Source organism: Lichenostomus cassidix, chromosome Z, assembly GCF_008360975.1.
Source record: "Lichenostomus cassidix isolate B80296 chromosome Z, HeHo_3.0, whole genome shotgun sequence".
Lineage (NCBI taxonomy): Eukaryota > Metazoa > Chordata > Aves > Passeriformes > Meliphagidae > Lichenostomus > Lichenostomus cassidix.
Genome location: NC_139511.1, coordinates 23,285,502 through 23,305,658, shown reverse-complemented (window position 1 = coordinate 23,305,658; position 20,157 = coordinate 23,285,502). Strand labels below are relative to the sequence as shown.

Sequence of the window (20,157 nt, the reverse complement as noted above, 5' to 3'; positions counted from 1 at the left end):
AAGTCTCCCTCTCTGGAGATATTCAAGAACCATCTGGACACAATTCTGTGCAATGTGCTTGAGGATGACTCTGCTTGAGCAGGGAGGTTGGACCAGATGACCCACTGCGGTCCCCTCCAACCTGACCCACTCTGTGATTCTGTGAACTGTGATGAAAGCAATACAGATGTGACCTTCCCAATGCAGGTCATAAGCAATTTTAAACAGACACAGGCTTTAAAAGTTTGTAAACTTCTGGGCAGCTAATTTAATTAAGAAATAAATCCTATGTCTTGCAAACTTCTCAGCTTGCTCAGAAGAGTGAATATTCCAGATTCTGGACAGTTGTTTTGGCTACCATGAATAAACATTGTAAGAGGTTGGTCCATCTGGCTTTGCAGATGCTGTCACATGAAGCTGCAGCCCATGTGTGCACTTGTGCACTTAGAAAGTAGAGGTATGCATCCTTTTCCCAGTGAGCTTAAACCTTTACCAGCCACATGGAAGGATGGGGAAATGACAGGGTGCAGGGATCTAGGGGGTAGGGGAAGAGAGAGAGCACATGAGCATGCATGTGTGCAAGTGTACTTTTGCATAAAAAGAAAACCTGCTTGTCACTTGATGTGGCTGTGCAGCACAACTCAGTGAAATACAGAGGTATGAGAACTCATGTAGGTAATAAACTCAGGAAAGAAAAGAAAAAATTGAGATACTAATTCACCAGCTGTGAGTAAAGCCCTGTAAAACTGACTACATTGCATCTACTTCTAAACAAGCTTAGTAAATTCTGCATATCGCTTCTAACACTTCTAGATCTTCAGGGTGACATATGCTCTACCCACCTTTTCCATGAGACATGCATACAAGCAACTATGTGGGAAAAAATCACTTCAGATGTCCTACATTGATCCAGAGGAGCAGAAGTAAAGAAAACACCTGGAACCTAAGAGTATTCTTGGGAAGGAATTAGTTTAATCATGGACACCTTATTAATCAGAGGGAATTATTTCTTCTATAAAAACCTCACATTTTATCAGTATTTCTTATACTGCATAAGAAAACCAATGACTAAAAATTTAAAAGACCATTGCAATTATATATGAAAGGCCACTGTTGTTGTAGTAAGGGTTTCCCCTCACAGTTTAGCATTAAGTTGTGAAAGCATCTTCTCGAGCTTTATTGCTAGCGCCATGTTTCCTTTAATCCTTAATTTTCCTGACATGAAGGCCAGAGTTGGCTTTAATTTACCTAAAAAAAAAAGGAACAGAGCCATCAGAATATGAAAGGAATTGGAGAAAGCCTGTGCAAACAAAACATAATGCCACCACAGTGAAACCAGAACAGTTATATTGCTACCAAGTCCTCCTGTAAAAGCACTGTACATTTAGGAAACACTGCACAGAGATGTGCAGAGATGTGCAGAGCAGAAGTCCAACACATTGGCTGGATTCTTTCTGAAGATAACACTGGCTGCCAGAATGTCACTACCTCGTTAACAAAAGCACTGTAAGCTTTTGCTCTTTGCCTGTTCACAGGACACAAGAGTGCAGAAAGATCCAAGCAGCTCTGGCCTACACTTTCCCTTGAGCCACAAGAAGCCAAAAGCTCCCCCAGTCCCACATCACCAAGCAAGAAGCTGCTCTACTCCCCATCAGCAGAGGCTTTTCTGGGCACAGGTACCTCCATCCCCCTGACAAAGGCCTTTGTCCCTCACCTGTGAACATTTTCACAAAGTCGGTACTCGACATGCTCATAACCACATCAGCTGCCACAGGAGGCTTTCCGAAGCCAGCGCTCCCACCCTTGCTCTTCAGGTCAATATACCAAGTGCCTCCACCATCACCTGGACAAGAGTGAAGCGAGGTGAGAAGAGTGCTGTGCCCTCCCTGTTGCCCCTGTCAGACAGCCTCAGCCAGAACTGGTCTGCTTCGGGATCAGGGTGAGCATTTCTGTTTGCAAACATGCAGTGCCTTTTGCTAGGCAAGGCTGCACAGGCAATGGTCTTACCAGATAACTCAAACTGAAAGACACCCTGAGTACTTCTCACATACTCCTCAGTCACTGCCCCTTGGATAACTCTGAATGTTTCTGCAACAGGACCTGATGGCTTGGCTGCAGCAGCTTCTATCTTAACCTTGGCTCCATCTGCTCCTTCCTGCTGGGATCCACTTAATTTCTTCTCCTCTTGGGCATCACCTACGGAAAATATTATATTTGTCTTTCAACTGAATGACACTTTAAAAATGAATGTATAAACATGAGCAGAGAACTCCATTTGGAAATATTTAAGCTTTGAAGTAGCAAAAATGAGTTTTTTCCTATTTCAGTATTAAAACTGAATTCAGTATTAAAACTTTCTCCACCTGGGAACCTGGATATGTGTAGAGCACTAAACATAATTCCGCAATAACTTTCGATTCCTGATAGATCAAAAGAAAAGTGAAAATAAAACCACACCAAAATTCTGATTCTGACTGTTTACAGTTCATTACAAATACTAACACAATGGTTTTCTAATGTAAACATACACTCCTGACAACACTCAAAAGAACCCAGAAACAAAACAGTGTCTTTAATAGCCATCACTTTCATCCCAAAATACTTCTGTCCTGTTGATCTCGTAAAGAACACGCATATTTGCATACATTCTTCTGTAAAGGCTTCTAAACTGGAAATCAATTTACTGCTTTGGTCAGTGGTTTACTTTACCACAGTGAACATGCAGATTTAACAATAAAGAACTCCTTTTGCAATTTACAAAGCAAATCAAGTTGAACAGCCCCCAAAACTGCTATTCAAAGTCTCTCAAGTGGCTTCACTATCAAAAAATACTTAAGTCTGTTCTGTGAGTCCCTACACAATAACCTGTACTGGGAGCTCAGGGAACTAACACCATCCATCCCTGGCAGAACTTTCCTAGTGTCACTGCTCAAAAAGGATTTTCAACAGCAAGGAACTCTTCCAACTTTGCCTCCTCTGCCCTTGCCCTATACCTCTTTTGACACTCCTATAAAACCTATTCAGCGTTGTGACTTGCACTCCAACTTGACACACTACAATTCTGAAAAAGCAAAAGCAATGTTTTTCTAAAATAGATTTCTACACTTCATCTAAGAGTTATTTTGTGTAAATTGTGCATGTTTCATCTAAGAAGCCATGGAGGCTTTATGTCATATTCTTTTATATAAATTTAGCAATGCCAAGGAGATATTCCTGCAAAATATGCTGTTTGCTGTTTACTTTCTAATTCCAGCAATATTCACCTGTGACCTCCCTCCTACCACAATTCAGATGTTTTAAAAAGGATTCTTCAAAATAATGCACCGATTTTACAACATGAAAGTCCTGCAGAAAATACAATTTTTTTCCCCCATTTTGGAGTACACAGGTCACTTCCATAAATCTTACTCTCCAAATGAGAAAAGGGTTTTTGCTAAATAGCTTAAGTGGAGTCCAAATTCATAGGAGATAAAGAAAAACAGAGGGCATTCATTATTGTCAGAAATTATGGACTTGCACATTCAGTGCTTTCCCTACCATATCTTTCTTGTTTCACAGCTGTAGTGTCAGTTTCAACATCCAAAAAGAAGTCAGGCATCAGAGGGTGACCTAAGACAGAGGAAAAATGTAACAGCAAATCCAAGTAAAGACGCACAGCAGGAATCCATTTAATCTGAAACTATAGTCAGGTTTATAAGTAAATAAACTGCAATTTGAAGGGAAAATATGGCATAAAATAACATCTTTAGAGTTTTGTTCACTTAAAATCTGACCTAGAAGGCTTCTACGATTGCAATGAAGAGCACTGGAAGATGAAAAACATAAAGATCTATCTCACTAGTTGTTAAATAGTAATACATACATCTATAATGGAGGTAGAGTTTCTTTTCATCAAAGAATTTCTTAATTTAATTTAATAAGCATTTAATTATTAGACTCTCAGTGGATCCCTATGTGCTTTCCAGGAATGCATGTTCTCAAAGCTGAAGCAAAGCAACTTTTCACAAACTAATTTAAGAGTTCATGGAAACAAAACTGTATTCATATTCTCCATATGTCCTTCCCTCCTTACTGAACTTACTTCTCACCTTAAAGATCTCTTTTACCTGGTGCAATTGCATAAACATCAAAATCCTTAACTCCTTCTTCTCTCAGCAGAACTTCATCAATAATGAAGTTTCCAGTGAAAGTTTTTGGTTTTGTCAAAATACAATATGCAGCATCTGCCAGGATGTCTGTTTTCCTGCACTGTTTTTCTATTCCAGCTCCTCCCAGCATATCCATAGCAGCTGTATGTATGGCTAGAAAGTTTGGAGGGTAAGAAAAAAAGTTTTAACATTGATAATATGGAATTCTCTTTTTTTTTTTTCACAAGTAAACAAACTTTATTATCCTTTCAGGCAAAAGGAAACTCTAGGAAGACAGAAGTTGTGAAATATTACCAACAAACAAGTAAGTCTTTACAAACAACAGTAAAAACCAAAGAAACTATTACAGGAATTGAAAAAGCCAGAACATTTTAGGACATTCACATCCCTCTATCTATTTATCATCCTACCTGGATTTCTGCCAAGTTATTCAGGACATGGAAAACCAATAGGACAACTGTTCTCCTCAGTGAATGTATAATGCATCCATTATTAAGGATATTTGCTTTGGTGATTATCACACTGAAAGTCTTGATGCTTAATTTTACTCTTTTGATAACTCCCATGAGTTACTAAGGTGTTTCTCTAAGTTAGCGAGAAACCAAATAACAAAACCTCACATAACTTCTTCAACATTTCACAGAAAGGCTGTCTTAGACCCAACAATAAAACCCACATCTCCTAAGCCTCTGATTCTTTTATTAACCAACTCTATTACTTCTGTGCCATTCTACTAGTCTTCTTTATGTTTCTCCCCCAGGAGCTACTAGCATTGTGGCATATTGCTGTCTAAGCCTGTGATTTGCTCTTCCAGGCTGAGCTACCCATTCCATTTTTCTTTCACCCTATTCCACAGAAAGGCTGTCTGGTTGTAGCTTTTGGCATTTGCCATCTTACTGTTTTTCCTTCATACCTTCTGCTTCATTAGTTTTTCCCATCTGCTGTTTAAGACTCAACACTCTATCCCCAGGTTTTGAGACAGATTCACAAATCCTTTCCTACATGTGGGGCCAGAAGATCACAGAGGCAGAAGGATAAACCAAATTTTTGTCCTCCTTTCCTTTCCACACAAAGTAACAGCAATTTTGATGGAGAAATGAGCCCAACATTCCTCAAATAGCATAAAAATAGGCACTGTGCAGGACATATGTATCTGAGCTATATGATTCACCTTCCAAAGCAGGTACTGGGAAAAAGGACAGAAGTCTTCAGCACTGGCCTGAGATCTCATGTCCAAGTGTTTGCTAGGAGAGTGCAGAAGCATGTAGATGTCCTTGCTGACTTCATCACTTTAGTCTTCTGTGATGAGAATTAGCCCCTAGGTTTCATTTGCCTTTTACCAACCTCAGCTTTTTTTTCAAATCAAGTGAACTGCTATAAATACACATCTAAATAAAAAGTGACAAATAGATATACTGTACATACATGTAGGTCTTCCTAGGTCTTTTTCTCATCTTTAAGGAAGTCAATAAATTTGTCTCTTTTTTGCCTTCTGAAATGGTATCTGCCCTGCAAGATTTATTTTTTTAATAACTACCAACAGTTCAGAGAGTATTTCTGTCAAATGCTATGATGAAATTTATCGAGTTCTGTTGACCTGAATATATTTATTCTGAGGATTCATTAAGCTGCTCACTTTTCCTGACCCACAGGTCCGTCACTTCTCTTTTAGTGTTAACTATTATCCTTCTGAGCACAGCCAGCCTCTTTGCATAGATTGAAGAAAAAGGTTTCAAACAGTACTGCCTTGTAGTCTGGCTGCACACAGTTACATGCACTTTATATAACGTGATGCAGGTTTGTCTCTAATGCACATGAACAGACTTCCAGTTCTGTCCCAAGACACCTCCATTATTCCTCTGCACTCTTTGTGATGGGATTGCCCCTTGCCCTTTGGATAGATGTTTTCTTTCATTTTTAGATAAATGGAGAGCTCTGGCATCTTATTACCAATATATATTCATGTGTATAAAGAATCAGTTTAATGAACAGATCCTGGCATCCACACCAACACTGAAGGTAAATGCATTTGTATGAGATGACAGTGGACTTTTAAATTAGGAAGTTTGCAACTGTATTTCAGATACTGTGGAAGTCTATAACACTACCTCTCTGGATGACCACAATAAACAAGTTAACTTTCTCACTTTTAGAAGACAAACCTTTCAAAACCACATCTTTTTGTACTGGAGAATTCACACATTATGATCTTTTATACTTGATGTCACAGCAGTTCTCATGCAGGCATTGCTGAATGAGCAGGCATGAGTTCTGCAAATAAAAAGCTCTGTTTGTTTACCCTTGCTTTTATAGAAAGCCTAATTACTGATTTTTATTTCTTTGTGCATCTCACATAGAGAAATCTTTATTTTAAAAAGCATTTATTAGAATATATACTGTTCTAATTTGTAAATTGAATATTCCTGCACTTCCAAGCCTCATGCTCTGCAGGATCCTGTGGGGAACAAGTATTAGCTGCACTGTTTAACCAGTACAAGCTCCCAGAATGTTCCACTCTTACTTTAGCAGGTATGGGTATGTTACCAAGGATGCAGTGGCACTGTAATGCTCAAGAGAAAGATACTACTTTATTTGGTTTGTGTTTCCCACTTCCCCAAATAACAATGTCAGATCTTGTAGGAGTTTTATTAATATCATCATAGCCATTCTATAATACCAGACCACATCTGAAACACTGGTACTACTACTGATATTTGGAGCGCTGCAGCATAAGCCAAAACTAGAAAGAAAGAATGTATTTAACTATGCAACGTAAGACGTTATGTAACTTCTGCTTATAAAGTTGGCCATCCCTCTGAAAAAATTTCCATTTTGAGCAGGTGGAGAAATTCTGACAGGTTTTTTTTCCTTTGCCATGAAAAAAAGGAGGCCAAATTATTCAGATGGGTGGGGGGAAACAGCCACATTGCAAAATAAATACCTAGTACAACCAGCTGGTCTCTACAGAAAACAATTTTTTAGCTTTTAACAGGACTCATAAAGCCACTGACTCATTTCCACAATTGTAGTGGATGTTTTTTCCAGCACATCCAGAATACGAAAGTGATGGAGGATGCACGTAATGTGTCCATGCAGCATGTGAATATGTGCATTTACAAGACACAAGGTAACCTTGTAACACCCTTTTTGTGAAAAAAGTAATTCAAATTGAAATGTTGTCTGCAGCTTCATGCCATTTCTCTCTATCTGAACAAGCTGCTCTGGATTAATTCCTTCACTGTACCTAACTCTCATAAGTAATAAACATTGTTAAATCAGAAAATGTCCAAAAACCACACAATGGTAGGTAAAAGGTCACCTCTGTTAATGAGAAACCAAGCTACTTCCATATACCGTATTCTGAGAAGACACAAAACCCATTAAAGAGTACCATTTTAAAGACAAGACAGGGGGGATGGGTGGGGTCTAGGGAGCTAAAGACCAAGAATCAAGTTTTATTGTTCTATTCTAGATGACACAGATCCTGGGAAATCTCCACTGAAAATTTCTGGAGGTTTCCCTGGGGCACTCAAGAAGTAAGGATGCAGAAACAAGTGTGTATTTCTTTTAACTGCCTCAGAAATAAAAAATAAAACACACGCTTGAAACCTGAAAAGTGAACTTTGACTCCACCAGAAAGCAATCCAGATTCTATAGTTATACGTATAGTTGCCCTCAGTATATCACAGATGAAGACCTTATTCTTTTCAAAATAGTACAGGTTTTGTAAAATTACCACGAATGATATAATTTTAAAAGTCAATCCATTACCAAAATATTTCTATGGGTAAAACTCACAGAGTGAGCAGAATTATGAGGCATCCATTTACTGGAAGAATTTAAGATGCAAGCATCCAGTCCAATGAAAAAGGATCAAGTCTGTCAGACACACCAACCCAACTGTTCAACTGACGACCATCTACAGTATTTAACCTAAGAAAATTGGCTGATTTTGTCTGAAATAGTTAAGTTTTCCTCATGTTTCTCACTTTAGAGAAAATCGGTCAGAGAGATCCAGTTCCCAGTAGAGATTATAAAGGGCTTGCAACTCCTAATAGGAAAACATTGAAAACTGTTTGTGTACAAACACTTCTTACACTGGAGCACCATCCTCAGAAGAGGATCTTGGTTCTCATTTTTATCTCCTCTTCCTTGTTTCTTCGTTGGGCTAGTTCAGGAAATAAGCACTGTTGCAATGTTTTCTAACACAATGACTGGGCTTACACCACTAAAAGGCAGGATTACCCTCTGTCTGGTATTGATTTTAACATCAGTATCATTTTTGCCCAGATGTATTTGGGGAGAAGAGACTGACCTCTTTGGCAAACAGCTGGCCAAACCTCAAACAGCAGCCCTTATCCTCACTGACCCACAGAAAACAAACTGAAGCTAATACAACATGGGAGCATTGAGCTATTTTTCTTTCAGAGAGCTCTTTAATTTCCTGTAATTTGCAATCAGATGGTTCTGTGAACAACTCTTCACAGAACTGCATTGTGCCAAAACTTCTAGGAATAGGCCTTTTTAAAATTATTTCCGCATGTACAGAGTTATCCATCTTGTCAGTATGCTCTTGCGATTTAACCAGCAAGAAATTCTAAACACTACTACATACACAGATGTTCAATACCCACTCATGAAAGCACACTTCTATTTTTGTGATTCTGTCTAAACCAAAACACTGGGTGCATGAGAAAAAGCACAGGCAAGCCAAACACTACACATATGCCTCAACCAACTGTGTGGTTTCAAACTAGCCAAAGATGAGTTTAGATCAAAGTGGTGATGGTCTAGAGAGAAATAGGAACGAAAAACAGAACCCACGCAGGATGAACAAAGAATATATAAAAGAACTGCTCAGCCACTTGAATCTATTCCAGAAGAAGTCTGAAGCACATTCAGTGTCAAATAAAACAAGCTTTAGCAGACAAAATACAGGAAGTCAGTATTTTAGTAATTAAAAAAAAAAAAGTCACCTGTTTTAGGCCATAAAGCATTGACAGCAACTTCTCCTCTAAATTCTTCTGCCATTCCCAAGACACACATGGACATTCCATATTTAGAGATGGTATAAGCTAAGACAAAAAGTGCAAAAAAGATAGATGTTTACACTCTATGTAAAATGTAATTTTAATTATGAAAGAAAGATAAAACAGATAACTAGTTCACAAGGAAAATTAAGGGTTTTCATACAAAACAGTACCTTTCTAGAGTCAAAAGCTCTCCCTTCTACCTGCTACCCCGGTCAGATACAAACTGTAGTCTGTCATCTTTTCACTGAAAACAAAATGAAAGCTACAAATGTTTTGCCAAAAATAACTGAAGCCAAGCTGCATGGTGATTTTGCATGCTTTTTATACAAAGCACACTGACAAGCATGATCAATATTTTTCAAGATGCCCAAGACATACTAGCTGTTAAGGACCAAACTCATATCCTATAGAAAAAAAGGTGAGGGACAGGAATTCTAAATCCTTGTTACCTATCTACTTTGAGAAGGGAAACTTTTTTGGGGAAAGAACTGTAACTTGATGGAGTTTAACATGACAAGTGTCCAAAATGGAAAGCTCTTCTACAGTTTTAAAATGAGCAATGCTAACCTCAAGATAACATGGAGTTCTCTTTCCACCTCAGAATTAATTTCTATATTAGAAGACAACATTGAACTTTATCCATGGTAAAATAAACATGAAGCTGATCAGTAAGAAAATTAATTTTGGATATCAGTCTCTATTTGGAGCAGAAAATGTCATATAATCTTAACAATTCCCATAGAAAAGCACAAACTTATCTTGAAAACAAAAAGGGTGTATGATGCCATGAAACCTGCCCTACATTTTCCAACCAAACAATTTCTTCTAGGTCAGGTACAAAATGCCCTGGGGAACCATTAGTGCCAGTCTGTATATAGTGCTAAAGATAAAAGATCTGGCACTCTGCACTGGCACACTTGCATATTTCACCAGGGACTCATCTCACAGAATAGTAACAGAGGGTCTCAACACTACTCACCACAATGATTTTTGAACCACATGGGATTCAGATTCATTGGTGGACTAAGGTTCAGGATATGGGGGTTCTTACTCTTCCTCAAGTAGGGAAGGCACGCTTTAGACCTGAAATATAGATTCAGATGTATCAGTCTCATTTTATGGAACAACTATAGTTACAGTAAAAACCATACTAGCAGACCAGCATTTTCATGACAGCCCAAGACTAAGCCTCTTCTACTATCAAGTATTTAACTGATATAAAGAACAACAAAAAAATCTGTCCCAGATCATTTATCTTAGGCCTAGTATTCATTGGTGCAAACTGGACCACATTCTCCAAACAGTGCATCAGCATTACTAAAGTTGATTTTCCAGATACTCAAAAGCCAAAATCTCCTTGTAGTAGTTCTGGTAGGGGCAACAAAACACTGTAAGGCAACATGCAAAATTAACAGCACCGTTTAGTCATAAAACTATTCTCTTCCGCTCATATACCTGTTTCTTCTTTAAAACCACATTGAAGAAATGCTGCATAGCAGAATGCTATTGCAAATATTCCAAGGAAAATGGAAAACCTATTCTCTGCTAAGAGAATTCTACTTCAAATTTACACACCTCTGTAAATTAGAACTTTTACTTTACAGAAACTGTCTTTTGACTTCACTTCTAGTACTAGGGTACATGTTTGTATTTGATCTCTGCCTAAGAATTTTTTATCAGGTTTCACAGAGTGAAAACACCACCACACTAGTGCCCTACTGTTCACATATTCCAACAGGACCCATTCATACTGTTAGCCACAGAGGAAGCACCTTCAACACCTTCAACAGGAAAACTATCATAGTACCAAAATAAAATATTTGCCACCTACTTAACTGTCCTGGGGTCTCAGCTCTTTTCAGTGGCAGGTTCATTAACAGATATCTCAATTTCCTAATGCACAGGAACCAAGAAACCTATCTGCCATTACTGAAACTTGGTGGGATAAATCCCACGAGTCAACTGCAGCCATTGATGCCTAAAGCCTGTTCAGAAGATACAGGGGAGGATGGTGGTGGAGAGGTTGCCCTCTACATCAAGAGACGGATTAAGTGTGAAGAGCCATCTCTGAAAAACAACCATAAGCAGATAAAAGCCTGTGGGTAAGAATCAGAGAGTAAGACAACAAAAGGAACTTTGTGGTTGGTGTCACTACAGGTCCCTGACCAAGGGCAGCCTATGGGCAAGACCTTCTTGCTCCATCTACAGGGGGCATCACACTTGCAGGCTCTTGTCCTGCTGGGGGACTTCAGCCACCCCAATTTCTGCTTCGAAAATAGCACATTAAGCTCTAGGCAAGCCAGGAGACTGCTGGAATGCATGGAGTGTAACTCCTTAATCCAGGTAATAACCCTACCAGAAGGGATGCCATACTGGACCTGATGGTCACAAACCTAACTAAGCTAATAGGGACTCCATGATGGGAGGCAGCCTGGGCTGTAGTGATCTTGTCCTGATGGTGATCACAGGCCTGAGGGAAATGGAGCAAAGTCAGGACCCTGAGTTTCAGAAGTGCAAAATTCCAGTTTTTCAATGAGTCAGCCAAAAGGACCCCAGGAACTACCAACCTGTCAGCCTCACCTCTGTGCCTGGGAAGATCATGGAACAGATCCTCCTGGAATCAGGAGGTGATCCTAGGACAGGCAGGTGATTTGACACAGTTAGACAGGCTTCTGGGCAAGTCCTCCCTGACCAACCCAGTGGCTTTCTATGATGGAAGAACTACACCAATGGACAAGGGAAGGGCTATAGGTGTCATTTATTCTGTATAGCTTTAGAGAAGGTTCCTCATAACATCACTTTCTCTAATCTGGGGAGAGAAGATTTAATGGGCAGCCTATTCAGTGGATAAGGAATTGGTTAGACACTGGCATCCAGAGGGTATTGGTCAATGGCTCAGGGTTCTGATGGACAGCAGTGACTAGAGGTGTCCCTCAGGGGTTGGTACTGGGACCACTGTCATTCCATGTCTGCATCAATGACACAGATGAAGGGATCAAGTGCACCCTCAGCAAATTTGCAGATGACACCAAGCTGAGTGGTGCTGTTGACACTCCTGAAGGATGGGATGCCATCCAGGGGAACCTGGACAAGTTCAAGAAGTGGGCACCTAGGAATTTCATGAGGTTTAACAAGGCCTAGTACAAGGTGCTGCACCTGGGTCAGGACAACCCCTGGCATCAGCACAGGCTGGGGATGAACAGACCAAGAGCAGCCCTGTGAGAATGAGTTGGGGCTGCTGGTGGCTGAGAGGCTGGACATGACACAGCCATGTGCACTCACAGCCCAGAGAGCCAAACGTGTCCTGGGCTGCATCCAGAGCAGCATGAGCAGCATGGGCAGCAGGGAAGGGAGGGGATTCTTCCCCTCTGCTCCGCTCTGGTGAGAGCCCACCTGGAACTCTGCATCCAGCTGTGGGGTCCCAGCACAGGAAGGACATTGGACTTTTGAGACACATCCAGAGGAGGCCACCAAGCTCATTAGAGGGATGGAGCAGTTCTCCTGCAAGGACAGGATGAGAATTATTCTGCCTGGAGAAGAGCAGGCTCTGGGGTCACCTTACTGCAGCCTTCCAGTACCTAAAGGGGCTCCAAGAAGGCAGGATAAGGACTTTTTACAAGGGCATGGAGAAGAGAGAAAAAGGGGGGATGGCTTTAAATTGAAAGAGAGTGTGTTAAGCTTAGATATCATGAAGAAATTCTTTACTCTTGAGGGTGGTGAGGCACTGGAACTGGTTGCCTAAGAAACTGTAGATTTTCCACCCATTGAAGTGTCCAAAGCCAGGCTGGATGGGGCTCTGAGTCTATGGGAGATGTCTCTGCCCATGGTGGGGGCTTGGAAGTAGATGATATTTTAAGGTCTCTTCCAGCCCAATCCATTCTATGATTCAACTCCATGATTCTATCTCAACAGGTATACTCTGTAACATGGGACGTCTTCCCTACCACCACCTCTACACAGACAAAAAATCCACACTGTTTTTTTTATGCTACTGTATTTTTCTGTACATTAAACTGAAACTAGGACTTTACAAATTACAATCAGAATTAACATACAAAGCAAGAGGAAGAAAAGGCGAAAATGCTTCACTATGTTTTCTCAACTGAGAATTACAAAAGCAATGACAAAAACCATTCCCTTGAGAGGCATTAATTTTTCTTATGCTCTTCCACTTGAAGCTGATTTGTAACATTTTCAAGGCAGAATAGGACAAAAAAAAATACTTTAAGAGTTCCCCATTAATTTGGAATAGCTAGATGGAGCATCAAGAAAATTACTGTTGCTATTGGGTGGTGAGGAGAAAACAGAACTTGCCACAGCAATACACTGAAATCCACTCAGCAACGTATCAAGAGCTGGCAACCAGACTGGCCTGTGCAAAGGAGAATGACAGAAACTATTCCAGATTGGAGGATTGGACTAGATGACCTTTAAAGGACCCTTCCAATCCAAACTATTCTATGATTCTGTGGTAGTACTTTGATACAAAACTTTCTGATCACACCAAGCAACATCTGAAGTTAGAGAATCTGCATCATCCTAGGGATTTTTTTAAACTCTGTGAAAATCGAAGTCTCTGTTTTAAGACAGTGCTTTAAGTTACATCCTACAAATGTACAGATGATCCAACCTACTAAATCCAACTCCAAAAATGTGCAAAATAAGGACCACAGGAATTGTGAAATCAAATGTTTGTATCTTAATTTAAATAAATAATAGAACTGATGAGCTGAAAGTAGGTGCAGAACACTTCGCATCATTAAGTTTTATCTTTCACATATCTCTTTTAACTATGGTGAGTTACATAACGTCTCTAGAGATGAGAAAGAACCTTGTGAGAAGGAAACTAACAAACAAGATATTGACTTGATGTATGCAAAAATTTAGTCATTGAAATGAATTTTGAAATTAAATGAAAGAGCATCAGCATTTAACCAAGCCAAGCTGGAGTTTCATTTGAAATAAATTAGTTTTTTCTTCCTACATGCACAGAGGGGCTTGTGAACACTTAATGACTGCAGCAACAAGGTACCTGTTTACTCCAACTTGCAAATAATTCTTGGAATTATTAATTCAAATCAGTTGACCAATAACTGAGCAATTTCCTGTGAGCACCTGCACAATATCTGCACTCGAATTCTAGAGCTGCGAGACAGCTAGAGAATTTCTCAGAAAATCAGAAATAACATCATACATTCTGCTATAATTGCTTTGATTCCTTCTCTCAGCACTTACGTAAGATAGGTTCCTCGTACATTGACATCCATCATAAGATTGACCTTCTTTGTTGCTGTTTCCAAAGTGCCCGTCAAAGAGATGGCGCTCGCATTATTCACCAAAATATCAATCCCTGGTTTTAAAATAAGCCATTTCACATTAGCATTTAAACACAAAAAGCATGAGTAAGATAGGCTGTTCTTTTTTCTTTTTGTTTGAACAATCTGCCTGTTAATGTCTCCCCACTCCTTAACTCACCTCCAAAAGTCTTCACAGCTTTTTCCACGGCACTAATGATTTGTTGTTCTTCCCTCACATTAACAATGCATGGCAAAGCCTTTCCTCCAGCTGCTTCAACTGCACAATTAAAAAATTAAACATTAAAAAATTTGCTCTCAGAGGGGACAACTAATATGAACCTTCTGAGAATCTCAGACAATTACATGCTTCAAGAAAGCACTGAAAATCACATTCTCAAATTGTAACCTTTTAACATGAATGAAGAACAGGGAAGCCAAAAACAAATCTTAACACTGCAAATGTTTATTTCATGCATCTCAAGTAGCACAGCATTTTTACATTTATATACACACACCCATCTTCATTACAGAAACATTAGAGCATTCCTGAGAGGCAAGAGAAGCACTAAGTTATTTTAGTAAAGGAACTGAACTAAGAGAGTCTACACAGTTTTCCACTCACGTATAATACTTATGCAAGGGTATACACCCAGCACAGCAACCTCATTTGTTACAACTTACTTTCTTCTGCAGCAGTGTAGATAGTCCCTGGAAGAGTAGGATGGGGCTCAGCTGTCTTGGCAGCTATCACAATGTTGGCACCATCCTTGGCAGCTTTCAAAGCAATGGCCTTGCCAATGCCCCGGCTTGCACCCGTGATGAAGAGAGTGCATCCTGCCAGTTTCCTACAGGTGAAGAGAGAAGTGGAGGGCAAAGAAGAAGAAAATAAACCAGAAACTGTAAATCATTTACTTTTACCAAACTCTAAGGACAAATGTCTCCCAACCAGACAAATGCCATCATCCTTTTACTATGAAAACAGCCCATGAACACAAAAGCAATGGCTACAGTTACAGGAAAGCACCACTGAAGAAGACCACACCCCAAGTTTGAAAACACTATAAAGCAAGAAGGTTACACAGGTCACCCAGTTACATTTCTCCCCTTTTGTAAAAGGATCCAACACACTGTTTTACAACAGAGCTGCTACGTTTTGCAGAAATGGAAAAGGAGTAATTTGTAAAACCAAAATGCCAGTTTCTAACAAGACCACACACCCAAGCAGATCTCTGTAATCTACTAATAACAGTGCTCTAAACACAAAAAACTGATGTCTCAATGAGGTACAAAGTACCAAGTCCAGAACCACAGTGCCATACGCAAATACCAAAAACTTTATTTTCAGAAATGGCAATTTTTCTCTTAAATCTTCTACATTCAGCTTCCCAGTAACTACATTTAGTCCAAATGATGCCGAAAGACTTTTCCTTTTAAACTTTTTTGTTTTTCAACTTTAAGTTTGCTCAATTTAGAAAAAGTAAGTGTTAGAGTGTAAGAAAGATAACTGGTTAACACAGTGTCACTGAATTTTTGCAGAAAAATGTCAACTCCATAAACATACTCAATGACAAAGCCTTTTAGACAACAGGCTTTCCAGATGAAGGAATGTGTATTTCAGTGTTCTGCACAAAACTCACGTTGCTTTCTGTCATGCTGTGGCAAAACCCAGGAGGTTCAGGTCTTTAACTTCAGTTAAAGAATTCATACAAACCATGTGCAACGGCAACTTCACTTTTCACTCACATCATAAATGCCATATCACAAACATTACAAAAGCTTATACTCTGAGCTTCCATTAGTTTTCCTTTCAGACTGGGCCAAACTTAGTATTGTTTCTCCCTGTCTGTTTTCAGATGTGTTTTTTTCCCCTCTAATCTGAGCACATTCATCTCTTAAGTGATCTCTAGGAGGATTTTTGCTTTCAGAAGGCAGAAATTAGAATGAGGCAGAAAGGGAGAGTGCAGGGGCAGGGTTAGGCATCTACAGGATCTCAGGAAGGCAACCATGCCCTGAAAGTGCCATTTCAAACAGCTTTCATCTGCAAAATTGAGTCCTAGAAAGGCACAGGAAGAAAAATATCTAAACAGCACAGTGAATCACAAAAAACTACTGCCAAGAGTTGAGTCACGTACACAGTGAGGAAAGTTCAACTCCAGAACACATAGTAAAACTGTAAAACTCAGTAAAATAAGGCCAGAATCTAGTTTCTGCCTGAGGTCAGCAGAATTCACCTTAGTCATGGAAGAGGTAAATGGGGTCCAGCAAAAGGCAGCTCTGGAGGAGAAAGCAGCAGAGGAAAGCCGATGGGCCTTTAAGCCCAGCCTGGGGCTGGAGTGGTCTACTCAGGAAAACTAGCAGGTGTACCAGGAGACTAGCAGGGTTATGCAGGGAACCTGTGACTCAGCTCCCACAAAAGTTGTCATACAGGGACTGGGAGCAAGGACAGGCCACAAAGAAGGAATTAGAAACAATACGCAGGCATGCTGGGGTGGTGTCGGGAAAACCAAAGTCCACCTGCAGCTGAAGCTTGGGAAGGACATCGAGAACACAGAGACTTCTGCTGCACTGTTAGTAAAACTGGGCCCTTTGCTCAATGGGGTGGATGAATGCAAGTCTTTCAACACCATCACAATATTTTTGTTTCATGTTTAAGACATGACACTATGATCTGGATAGGTGCACAACCTGAAAGATAAAAAACTGGTTGGTTGGCCAGGCTCAGAGGGTGGGTGGTTAGTCACACTTGCAAGAGTAAGATTTCTTAATTCACTTAGCAACCCAATAGTTTAAAGTTTATAAAGCATGTGTCTGTCTAAAATTGCTTATGACCTGTATTGTGAAGGTCACATCTACATCACCTCCATCAGAGCTGAATTCTGCTAATAAGACAGAAAATATCAAATCCACCTCAGTGCCCCACAGTCTTGGGAATCTTGAAAAACATTGAGATTGGTTCCTTCACCACCATGAATGACTACCAATACAGAAACCTGCAAGTCACATCAGGACACTTTTTACAGCTTACACAGATGCTAGGAATTTAATAATCCTGTTTATAATATACAGGAATAGTAACTTATCTTCCAAGCTGTTAGTGTTGGCCTCTGAAAAGCCAAAAGGCAGAAAATACCTCTAAGTTAAGATTCTACACTGGAAGAAAATTCGACTGCCAGGTAAGACAGTACTAGAAGAATATAATACTATATAACAATAACAACAATAATAGCAATAACAACAAGGACAACATCAACAGTAATAGTAGTTATAGTAACAAGTAATTATACTTTAATATTTACGTTCTGTATGAAATTACAGATACAGCACCCCTTTCATATTAAAGTCCCGCAATAACTGTCTGCACTGCAAGCGCTCAAGGGCACACACAGCCCGAACGCTCGCCCGGGGCTCTGGCGCTGCCCGCAGCCCCTCGGCCGGCTCGGCCCGCGGGAACACGCGTGTCCCCCGCCACGGCCCGCGGCTCCCGGCCGGCCGCCAGCGTGTCCCGCCCAGCCCGCAGGGACACGGCGCTCAGGGCTGTCCCGCCGAGGCCCGGGCGGCCGCAGCCCGCAGCCCGCCCGCCCCGAGAGCCTTACCCGGTGTTGGGCAGCATGGCGGCGCGGGGCGGTGCGGCAGGGCCGGCAGGGCAGGGCAGGGCCGGCAGGGCAGGGCAGAGCTGCTCCGCTGCGCAGCCGCCGCGGCCTTGGGGCGGGCAGGCCGGGCCGCTCCCCGCGCCCTCTGCCCGGTGCTGAGGGCACCGCGGGGCCGGCCGGAGCGGCGGTGACAGCCAGCCTGAGCCGGGAAAAAGGCCTACGCGGGGTGAAGGGAGGCTGCCCGCATCCTTTCGTTCTCCGCCGGATGTGTGAGGTTCTGCTTTGGTCTCTTGCCAGCCGCACTCAAATCACTGGAGCTTTGCCTCCATCCCGTCTCCTGGGGTGCTGTGTCCGGTTCGGAGCTCCTCAGGACAAGAGAGATGAGGAGGTACTGGAGACAGTCCAGTGGAGGAGCACACAGATGATACGGGGACTGGAGCATTTCTCTCATGAGCACAGATTGCAGGAGCTGGGCCTCTTTAGTCTGAGGACTAAACAGAGGTGGACGCCAAGACCATGGTGTGCCAGACTCTTTTCTGTCTCTTTCCAGAGACAGAATAAGGAGCAATGGCCATAAACTAAACCATGAGAAGGTCCACCTAAACATTAGGAAGAACTTCTTTATGTTGAGGGTGGCAGAACACTGAACAGGCTGTCCAGGGAGGCTGTGTCACCTGCTTTAGATCACCCTGCCTTCACAGGGGCGTTAGAGTAGATGATTTCCAGAGGTCCCTTCCAACCCAAACGATTCTGTGATTCCCTGTTCATTAGACAGCCTGCAATAGCATCCTCTGTCTTTGTTCACCCAGCCACCGCTGTCCTCTCCTTCACCCTCTCCCCTAGTCTCTCTCTTATTTCACAGTAACTGTGTGGTGAGCTGTCGCCTCCAACCGCACATGTAACTTTTCCTCCTCCTCCCTCTGTTGCCCAGTGAAGGCTCTGACATCCTATTGTCCTTGCCATGCTGCCCACCTGTTGCTATGGTTGGCAAATCTTCCACCAGGTTACACCTTTGTCTTGTCTTTCCCCCTTCAGCTCTCATGCAGAGATTCTGTCCAGCACGCTAAGAAGTATTCAGGTTTCACCGGGAGCTAATGACAGAAGTGGAAATCACCTGGTGGGTCTGAACCTGCTGGAGGAATTGAGACAGACGGGTTTACTGACTTCAGTAGAAATCAAAGCCATGAGCACATGCACTAGTCCTTGTGTGTTGACATAATAATGGTTGTTGGTTCACTCCACTGCAACTCACAGTGTCACAGGGCTGCAGACTCCTGCAGGACTGAGGCATGAACAGGCAGAAGGGGACAAGGCCTGTCTGAACACTTTTGCAACTGGAACATCTTTCATGCCACCTGCTTTCCCAGGGTTGACATCCTGCACAGATGGATGTGAAAGTGCTTTGCTAAGATCTTCAGGCATGCTTTGCATTCATTCTCCCTGCAGCCACTCAGCCCAAATGACCAAGGCAGGGCTCGACTGCCATAGCTGCACGCCCAGACCGTAAGCCTCATGCCTGCAGTGCGCTCTGGGGAAGAGAGCCACCGTGTCTGTGTGCAGAGAGCTGCCGCTTTCAGCCACGCACAGAAAGTACCTACAGGAGAAGCCCCTGGGCATGGTGGTTCAACCTTCTCCCCGCCAGTGTTTTTTTTCCTCTGCAGTATGTAATAGGAGAACTGGAGTGATGGGGCTTTTTTCTGTATCAGGAGAGTCAGTTTACCTCCTGGACTGTTCTTTCAGCACGGGAGGCAGAACTCATTAGAGCAGGCGCTGCAGAAGGTGGAAGGCTGGAGCGCTGGGTTCCAGCGGCGCTGCCGGTGCTGCGCGGTAGCTCCGCAGCTCGCTCACCATCGCTCCGGGTGCTGAGCAGGGGAGCACGGGTTTACCGTGGGCTGAACACCCTTGCACCTCTGCTTGCAGTCCAGTGCACTGCTCTCTACAAAGCAGAAACCCCACGGTCCGCGGCTGTGGGGCACGGACGGACCCCGCGCTCTCCCAAATGCCCTTCCCTCCGTCGCTGCAGCATTCCCTGAGGCTGAGCTAGCCGCGGCGCCCCAGCCACTCGCAGGAGAACGCGGTGCGCCCTTCTGTTTCAGGAAGTCGTCCTTCG

At 42.0% G+C, this 20,157-nt stretch overlaps 1 protein-coding gene across 2 annotated transcripts; it reads right to left on the bottom strand.

Moving 5' to 3' along the window:
* Positions 1 to 929: 929 nt before the first annotated feature.
* Positions 930 to 18,199, bottom strand: HSDL2 (hydroxysteroid dehydrogenase like 2). 2 transcript variants are annotated; one of them, XM_085041968.1, is made up of 11 exons: positions 18,051 to 18,199; positions 15,139 to 15,302; positions 14,636 to 14,734; positions 14,396 to 14,510; positions 10,140 to 10,243; positions 9,104 to 9,202; positions 4,086 to 4,280; positions 3,517 to 3,588; positions 1,987 to 2,175; positions 1,694 to 1,822; positions 930 to 1,227 (listed from the first exon to the last, which is right to left on the bottom strand). In XM_085041968.1, the coding sequence occupies exons 1-11, from the start codon at positions 18,065 to 18,067 to the stop codon at positions 1,115 to 1,117; spliced, it is 1,296 nt and encodes a 431-aa protein (XP_084898094.1). In that variant the 5' UTR covers positions 18,068 to 18,199; the 3' UTR covers positions 930 to 1,114. The 2 variants fall into 2 exon arrangements, with proteins under 2 accessions (XP_084898094.1, XP_084898095.1); XM_085041969.1 differs by lacking the exon at positions 18,051 to 18,199 and adding an exon at positions 16,932 to 17,123.
* Between the last annotated feature and the right edge of the window lie 1,958 nt (positions 18,200 to 20,157).

Bases quoted from the DNA above. Each gene is read 5' to 3' on its own strand.
- HSDL2 (XM_085041968.1), bottom strand. The intron at 14,735-15,138 runs GTAAGTTGTAAC...TTAATTGTGCAG, and splicing joins CTACACTGCTGCAGAAGAAA to TTGAAGCAGCTGGAGGAAAG. The intron at 1,228-1,693 runs GTGAGGGACAAA...TTTTTTTTTTAG, and splicing joins CTTTGTGAAAATGTTCACAG to GTAAATTAAAGCCAACTCTG.